Genomic DNA, 9,610 nt, shown 5'->3' on the forward strand with positions numbered 1-9,610 from the left:
TGTAAAGGGGTATTTTCTAAAAAATTCTCCCAATATCATTTCTCTATTTATCATTAGCAATATTATTGTTTTATCAAAAAATACTTAAAAGTACTGAAAAAAATTACTAATAAAATGGAACAATTAGTCAACAAATAAATTCAAAAGAGATGGATGTATGCTTCTATTGTATGATTTAAATAAAGAAAGTTCAAAAATGTTATAAACATTGAAATTTATTTATTCTATTTTTTATAAGTAATAAATAAATTAAAATTAACAAAATAAATATATAACAACCCGCGCATATGCGCGGGAAAGTACCTAGTAATATAAAATCTAAAACGATCAAACCTCTCTTCCCATTCTTGTAATGAAACCTTGCAAAACTTCTCCAAAATTTTTCCGAAGGAACTACAATGTATAAGAAGCATATATTTAAGTAAATATCGGTAATTTTAACTCATAATCAGCAAAATAATGATGCTATCTTAACACATTTTCAATGATGCATGTTCTTGGATAAAAAAAAAACTATTCCAGTTTTCTTATGTAATCAATCAATTCTCATTTTTCTTATTAAAACTGTTGATTTACCATGTGAGTCCTATATAATTTGTGTAAATATAAACTGATTTTTTTCTCTCTTATATAAATGAATTGTTTGGTGGAAGATTATTTTGGGGTAATTAAAGATGTGGTTATTGGAGATTCTGTGATAGATTAATGTGTTATTTAATTGTTATTGTCTCTGACACTTCTTGATTTTGTTTAACATATATTAAATGATCTCATTAGTACCCTATATAAAAATAATGTGTTGTTTTCTTCCATACAAATATACATAAAAATGGACGCTGATCTTGGAGATATTTATTTGAGAATTTTTGAAAAATACCCTTTTTGGTGTACCCCTTTTTAAAAATGCCCCTCTTTTCTATCTATTTTAAAAAATACCCCTTTTCAAATATGAAAAATTATAAACTTTTATATGGTTGATAAGGTACATCAAGATCATCTTTACTACTGCGTGACTAAATCCAAATATTTATAAGGTTTTAAAAGGTTCTAAACGGCATTTATAAGGTTTTATAAGGTTTTTATAAGGTTTTTAAAAGATTTACAAAGTTTTTCTAAGGTTTTTAAATGATTTTTAAAAGGTTTTAAAATGTATTTATGAAATATATATTTATAAATTTACACACATATAAAGATAATTTGTGTCTATAAATATAAGCTTATACATATTTTTTGATAAATTTCAAATTTTTAGTGAATTTTTGATAAAATTAGAAAGAGGGGTATTTTTAAAAAGTGTTATTGGAAAAGGGGTATTTTTGAAATTCCCCCTATTTTTTTAATTTTTATATAAATTTAAGTTGGAATATAATACATGTAGCACAAAATTAAATACACAATATTGTATGATTACATAATATTAAAAATTGTTGATTAAAAAACATTTATGATTACGTAGAAAAAAACAAGGTACATGTGACAGTATATCTCTCTCTTTAATATTCAACTAACTTTCTATAATTATATTTTTTGTAAAAAATATATTAGATTTTTCTGTAAAAACCTTATAATAATGATTAGATTTCCATCTATTTTAATTGATAACTAAAGACTCTAAAACAGCATTAAATGTAACCCTTAATTAGAAGGGAAAATTCCATAAAAATTCCTCATCTAATTTTAATTTGAAAGTTTAGTACCCAATGTTATTTGATTGGAAACAAAATGCATGGTTTATTAATTTTTTTTCAATTAATACATCAAGTATATAAAAATTGTCGAATAAAAAAACCGCTTAAGAACCGATAATCGGATTGACGAAATCACTAAACCGGGGTTAATGGAATTACACTAAACTTAAGGTTTATCGCTCCCAATTCGATTTGAGTTAATAGCAAAGGACAATGTAGCCTTTGGATAACCCCAAATTACCCGTGTGTTTAGGGATTAGTGATTTCGTCAATCTCGGTTTAGTGATTCCGTCAATACGATTAAGCAGTTTATTCGATTCGACAATTTTTATATACTTAATGTATTAATAGACCAAAATTTAATAAACCATGCATTTTATTTCCAATCAAATAACATTGGGTATTAAACTTCCAAATTAAAATTAAATGGAGAATTTTTATGGAATTTTCCCGAAGAATAACCCTTTATTTGAAAGAATTTGTGAAACTATTTTTTTTTACACTCCAACTTACTTTTTATTTTTATTACCTAATTATTGTGTTTTTAAAAATTTTAATTAATAATTCTTATGTTTTAAAAATTTATAAAAAAAGAGAATACCAATAGACTCTTTTGAGAAAGGAATAGGTCCAAAAAATAAATATTGTGCAACTCTGAACCAATAGTCCGAACAAACCATAGTATTATACTCCCTATGTTTCATTATAAGTGATACTTTAGCCAATATTTTTTGTTTCAGTATAAGTGATGTTTTCAATTTATATATTTTTGGTAGAAGACAAGGAAGAAAATAGCTCCCCCTAATTTATTAATTTAAACTACAAAGAATTGTTGCAGCGCTTGTAGCTGCCATGTGGCGGGGTGTGCCATATTGCAGGGGTTCTCACGTGATGGGTTGTTACAATTATAATCAAACATCTCTAGAAATTGATGTCCCACAAGCATCCGCCAACATAATATCATGAATTACATCAGGGCACGTTTCAAATAAATGTAATCCTAACTGTAACAAATATCATAGTATTATATTTAATAACATATCAGATATATGTCTTTGAAGAAAATATTAAACATAACATGATTTTCTAGTGCTAATTACAGATAATTTTTGCATTTTGGATCATATAAGATTTTGCTGATCTTCTTGGGTTTTAATCTGAAACGAGAAATAAAATTTCTATAAAATTTTAATGTTTTATTTTAAAATCAAAGCTTATTTATTATATGGTAACATACAAACCTTTAGAATAATTCCAATATGGCTTAGAGAAGATCTTAAATAATTTTCCATGATATTGAGGCGGTTCAAATCATTAACTTCATCCGGATATTTCCAGCCCCTTATAAAATTAATAAATTAGTAAAACAATAAAGGTAAAAGTTAAAGAAGAAATGTTTTTATATAATCTTCATAAGTGTTATTAGCTCAAAATTAACTATTTCTCAACAATCAATTCTTTGAGCTCTCTCAGTTTAGTATCTTATTATCATCCTAAATAAAAAAATTATTGGATTTAATATAAAAGCTATAAATTATATTCTTTCAAATTGTATTCAATATAAAACATTATTGTATTTAATATAAAAGATATTTCATACCTGGATCACTACACCCCTACAATAAATATAACAATATTAGATCAACAATGTAAAACAATATATTTGCATATATTTGAATGAAGAAAATTTTTACCTTCCATGGAAAATCTGATCATTTTCAGTGGAATCATCTCTATTGTTCATGCTCAACAATTTCTTCAGCGTCTATACATGTAGAGAGAGAAAAAAACTAGAGGTTTTAGAAACCAAACAACAAAAAATAAGATGATAAATGAGTTGTTTTTAACTAAATGTTCTGATTTTTAGATAATTTTTTAATGAACAAGTATGAACACAATTTTACATCCTTTAGATTGACATACTAAGTTAATGGTTTTTCAGAATAACGAACTAATAACATTTATGATCTATACAACAGCACTATATATTATAAAAAAATCAATATCAATTTGTAACAATAATAAAAATAAGTTTTTTAAGTAGATATGGACTATGGTCCTATGGTTTTGCTTCTACCTAAGTGCAAAAAGTGTGAAGAACTATGAGTGGTTCTATCTTTGCGGATTATGAAGATTACCATAGGATTTATGTTACTTTTGGGCAGTTTCTTAGAGGAGGAATTTGATTATCGACGGTTGGCCGAGGGCATCGTCAATGTATTAGCAAAGGATCTCTTGAAGTTATCATTCCTTGTTGGGTTTGGCTTAATTCTCTTTAGTTGAGTTTGTTCGTTTTGATATGTTTTTGTATTGGGTTTCTTCTTCTATTATGCTTATAGCCTTGTAGTTGCAGTTGTTAGTTTCCGTTCTAAGGGTTTAAGACCTCGGGAATATCGTGTTTTCCGCCGGCTTTAGACTCCAGGAATTTTCTGTTATTCGCTGGCTTATGTTGTAATTTTCAAGATTCTTATGTTTTCAATAATAAAATTCCAGATGATCAGAAAAAAAAAAGTAGATTAAAGGACAAAGAGCAGAAACGCATGGACTCTTTGGAAGAGGTAATTAGTCTTGTGGCTACTCATGATCAGATCTTGAAGAATTTGCGTTTTTGGAGTTCAATTAAGCACATTTTCAGCAGATTCAGCAGATCCAAGTGAATTGATTTGATATAAATATAGAAAACTCTTTCTTTAGATTTTGAGTAGTAAGTATTGGTGCAATCTTAGTTCACTCCTCAGTCTATCTTTTGTTCCTCTATGAAACATTGACACGCATTTAGTGTATTGGATAACTGTTATAAAAGTTTTGGGAACCGAGCTTTTCTCTCGCTTGCGAACAACTCTCCAAATCTAGTTTTTCTTTTTTTTCTCGATCTGCTCTTCATAGTTGGTCACAGTCAATCGAAAGTAATCCATGGTGAGTAGCTCCTCTTCTCTGTCAACGGTGGTGTGGTCTCTTCACCGATGTGGGTGTGGCGATGGATGTGCGGTGGTAAATCTCCTCAGCGCATGTTCTCGTTTTGAAGACGGCGGGAAGCTTTGGAGATTTCTTGGTTCAGCCGTTCTCTCCGGCAGCTGCGTCTACGGCGGAAGTTGGTGAAAGAGTAGGTGGGTTCGTTGTTATACGAGGTCGTTAACGGTAGATCTGTTAGATCTTAGATGGCAGAGGTGGAGTTTTTGGTTTCTTTCGGCGTGCTTGAGCTACCGTCGCTTGAAGCCGCCATCTCTTAGCATCCTCCCGTCCAGATCGAGGAGGAGCTACTCGGATTCTTGAAGAGATCCGGTTAAGGAGGAAGAAGGATAGATCTGAGAGTGTTGAGTTGCTAGGTCAGGACTTGACACCGCGGAACCGTGTTGTCGGGGTGACTAGCTTTCCGGGAGGTTTGTAGCGGGTCAGGTGCGGTGGAGGAAAGGAGCCGCCGGCGAAAACCGGTCTCTTTCAACAGTGGTTTTCAATCCTTCATCGTGGCCGCAAAGCTGTGGATCTTGAGCCCGCCGGATCTAATGCTCCGGTCACTCTGCCTCCGGCGAGCAGCAGGGTCCGAGTTCTTTTTCTTTTTCTGGTAATCTAGGGTTTCCTTTGCTAATGGGTTTATTTCGTGTAAGGCTTGGCCCAGGCCATTTGGGAAGTTTCGAATTTTCGAATTATTAATAAAATTATATTAAAAAAAAAAAAAAAAAAAAAATTGTTATAAAAGTTACTTTTTCTAGTATGTTTCTTTTGTTCCTCTGTGAAACATTGACATGCATTGACCATGCGTTTCTGCTCTTTGTATTTCCAACACTTCCAGCTTCTGAGACTCTAGCTTCTCCGTTTCTGATTTTCTTTTTCTCCATCATCACCAAAAGACTTCCCAAGTAAAGAATTTCCAATAAAACCAGTAACAGCGAAAACAATAGTGACGACCATCGATTGAACCAAAATGATTAGCATATCCACTATTTTTGCCGCCCCTTCCTCATCATTGTAGCTTTTCGTTTTGTATGTCAATACAGACGCCGATTCAAACCCTCTCACAGTACAGAACTCGTTTAATATGTAGTATCTATTTTTGTATTGATTGTTTCAAAATGTTATAGATTTAGTAATCATTTAAATGGGCAAGTATGTATGTATCGATTATTATAAAATTGTTTTAGACTTAATAACCATTTAAATATACATTGATAGGTACTACACAAAAATACTATAACATTTTAATTTTGATTTGTTTTGAACATAAATGTTCTATTATTTATATTTTGAGACTCATTTATATTATTTACAATATTGAGTTGATAAGAAAGGAAAAGTTAAAATTTTATATGATTAGTTAAAATATTCATATTAATATATTAGTGGACAAAAAATAAAAAAATTTTAAAAAATTGAAATATATCTAAGTCCCTCAGTTTCACCTTCAATGTTTTAATAGAATCTTATTAGTTAAGTTTTTATGATACATCAGAAATATACGGTGGGAACTTAACTTCTCATTTTAGGATGGGCAAATTATGATAAAACACTTTAAATTTCACTAATATATCTATGTACAAGTTCGTTTGTGTATAATTTTCACTAGTTACATAATTTACACTTTACTTTGAATGAATAATTCGTTTATATGATCATCTAACAAGTTAATCCTAAAACATTCTTTTACTCCTCAAAATGTTTTTGTATAATTTATTGTTTCCCCTAATAAAGCTCTCAATCCACTCAAATTTGTTCTCTCCCATATAATACTACAAAAATAAAAAATGACACGTTTCGACTCCTAACTCCACCATTGCCGGAACCAAGGAGACACTCAAATACTCAATAGTAACACTCCCAAAGCTTCGAGTAAAACTAGTGATCTTAAAATGGTTATTTCTCATTTACACAAACGTAACACTATTTACCATAATAAAACCATTCACTGTTCTTTCTTAAAATCCAAGAAAAGGTGAAAAAACTGAAATAAACCAAACCAAACCAAACAAAACTGTACAGTGGATGTGACATTCTAGAAGCATGTTCCACTTCTCTCCACTATTCGAAAAAAAAAAAAACACACAAAGTTGGAAAAATAAGTGAAAACATGAAATACCAAAACTACCCCTAGTTCCCACAAGTGCTCCTATTTGCTTTCCAGAAAGAACCAAATTCACACCACCCATCCTTGCTTCTCCTCTCCTCTTCTCTCCGAACAAGAACCAAACAAGAACTTATGTTAGACATGTCGGAATCTGTACTAACGGCGATGTACAGTTGGTTAACACCGACAGTACTCTTTGTCTTCCTCAACTTAATGATAGGCACCATAGCCATAAGCTCATCTTTCTCTTCTAAATCTAATGACCCGAATCAAACTCAGATCCAACGCTCTCCTTCCATGATTCACCGTCTCAAATCCATTAACTTCTCTTCCTTCACTTCTCCAGACAAATCTCATCTCGAGTTTCCTCCTTCAACACCTGAAGACAACAACAACACATACCAACCAGCTTCAATAGAACAGAACCAACCTTTCTTGTCTAGATCTCCTTCTGTTCTTCACAGAATCAAATCTTTCAATCTTTACAACTACATTTCTCAAGAACCCACCAACATAATCCAAGCTCCACCACCGTCAGTGACCGTGGAGTCAAAACAAGAACAAGAACAAGAACAAGAACAAGAACAAGAACAAGAACAAGAACAAGAACAAGAACAAGAACAAGAACAAGAACAAGAACAAGAAGAGGAAGAAGAGACAAGTCCAAGTCTTGAAGAGGTTTATAGCAAACTCAATCTAAACCATGTCGCTAGGACAAAATCAGACACAGAACCAGCTGCTGGAATCATACCACCGAAGCTACCAAAGAAGATGAAGAAATCAGCTAGCACTAAGTCACCTTTCTCTCACTTTCAAGAAGATGAAATCTCAGTGGAAGCTCGTCGTCCGGCGACGGTGAAAGTTCCGAGAGTTACGACGGTTGAAGAAGCTGATGAAGAAGTTGATGCTAAAGCTGATGACTTTATAAACCGATTCAAACATCAGTTGAAGTTGCAGAGGATCGATTCAATCACTAAGTATAAGGAAATGGTGAAGAAAAGAAACGACAAAAATTGATAAAAACAAAACTCTTGGGGTTGTTTCTTAATTATGTATTAATTTATGGACCTTTTTGAATTTTGGTTTAACTTTTCTTTAAAATTTCCATCTTCACTGTAGATTTATCTTTATGACAAGAAAGAGTTCGAGAATCTTTATCTTTGTAAATGTCTGAATTCAAAACTATGATGAAAGAAAGAATCTTCGTGGTTGTGTAGTTGTGTAACATTTTACTGCTATATATGTTTTTGTTTTTACTATTTTAACAGTGGTAACTTGTAATAAGAGAGGGTAAGTGGGGTAAATATGATGTGATGGTATTTAGAATTGTACGTTGTGCTTATCCGTATTTGCAGGGATGCTTGGCTGTGAAGCACGTGGAGATCAAGTGTCATGTCTTTTTATTGAAAGATGATGTTTGGTAGATCTTTAATTGGAATTATACATATAAAATTAATTTTTATGTCATTATAAAACATAAAAGTTTGATACGTATATGGAATTTTTTTGTAAAACTGTAATATATATAAAACATATCATAAACTATTCAATTGTGAAAATAATAGGATCGAAAAAAAAATTTAAAAAATATTTTGAAAAACAAACCAAAACATATTATAATTTTTTCGATCGTGAAAATTATAGTCGTAAATAATTGTTCATAAAAATCGTTTATGCAACATTTTTCATTATTTGTAAATTGAAGAAGAAAATAAAAGGTATAATAAATTTCATTCATAATGTTTTTGGTAGGATGTTTTCCTTCCACTTTCCTTCAAATCTAGCGTTATAGGAACCGGTTGAAACTACGTAATAAAAATATCATACTAATTTTAACATGTGATATTTAAACACTTTCATGATATAAATAGTGTATGTAATTTATATGAAAATAATTTATATGAAAAATGATTTCTGTAAAATTATGTTAGTATGTATGAATACTTTCAAATTAAAAATAATTATAAAAAAATCTATGTATTTTAGTTTTATTTTCATGGAAAATTATTTTTAGGTAAATTTAAAACTTTATTAATAGTTATGTTATGTAAAATTATACTAATTTTGATGTTGACTTTAAAACCAAAAAAAAAAGACTTGAAATTTTGTTGTGTCAAATCTTTGTAGTGTTTTTTATATAAAATTATTCTTAAGTAGATTTAAAACTCTATTAATAGTTATGCTGTGAAAAATTATAGTAATGTTTATTATGACCTTATAACTTAGAAAGAAAAGTTATTTACAATTTTCTAAGTCCGATGTGTTACCAAATTTTTTGTAGAAACATAGAAAAAATACTTGTTTTCCTACCATTTTGTTTACGAATTTATTTGTCGGAAATATATTATTTTCTTATTGTTAAATACTTCACGAATTCTAAAAGATAATGAATTCGTAGCAAATTAAATGATGGATATGTAAAGTCGCATAATTATCGTTCCTACGAACTATCGTATTTACCCACATATGACCACGAAACAATGAACCATTCGAATAAGAATTCATTCATACATCCACATGTTAACACAAACTTGTTTTTGTTTCTTTTTCTTTTACTTATTTGTTGAAATTTTAACACAAATTTGTTTTCATGTAACTTATATATATACTCTTTAGAGATTCAATTGTAATTATATATCCATGTATGAGAATAAAAAATAATTATATTTTTTGAGATTCTATTCATAAACTAACTCGTATAGTATATGTTCTAATTGTTAGTTTCTTAAATGTCTCATCTACTATTAGTGATACAATGTCCCACATCGGAAGCTGAACAAATATTCTGATAGTTATAAGAGAAATTGACCTCTCTACTAATTGGAGTTAGATTTGACTTATATATTAAAAACTTCTCTTCCTA

General features: G+C 30.1%; 1 protein-coding gene across 1 annotated transcript in view; it reads left to right on the top strand.

The window, feature by feature from the left end:
* LOC17889092 overlaps nucleotides 1-8,001 on the top strand; it is a 29,398-nt gene extending 21,397 nt beyond the window's left edge. The window contains exon 5 of the mRNA XM_006294655.2: nucleotides 6,775-8,001. Coding sequence (XP_006294717.2) covers nucleotides 6,775-7,764 — 990 coding nt within the window. The 3' untranslated portion in view covers nucleotides 7,765-8,001. The remainder of the gene's footprint in view (nucleotides 1-6,774) is intronic.
* The last annotated feature ends 1,609 nt before the right edge of the window (nucleotides 8,002-9,610 follow it).

The sequence above is a fragment of the Capsella rubella genome, unplaced genomic scaffold, assembly GCF_000375325.1.
Source record: "Capsella rubella cultivar Monte Gargano unplaced genomic scaffold, Caprub1_0 scaffold_4, whole genome shotgun sequence".
NCBI classification, from domain to species: Eukaryota; Viridiplantae; Streptophyta; class Magnoliopsida; order Brassicales; family Brassicaceae; genus Capsella; species Capsella rubella.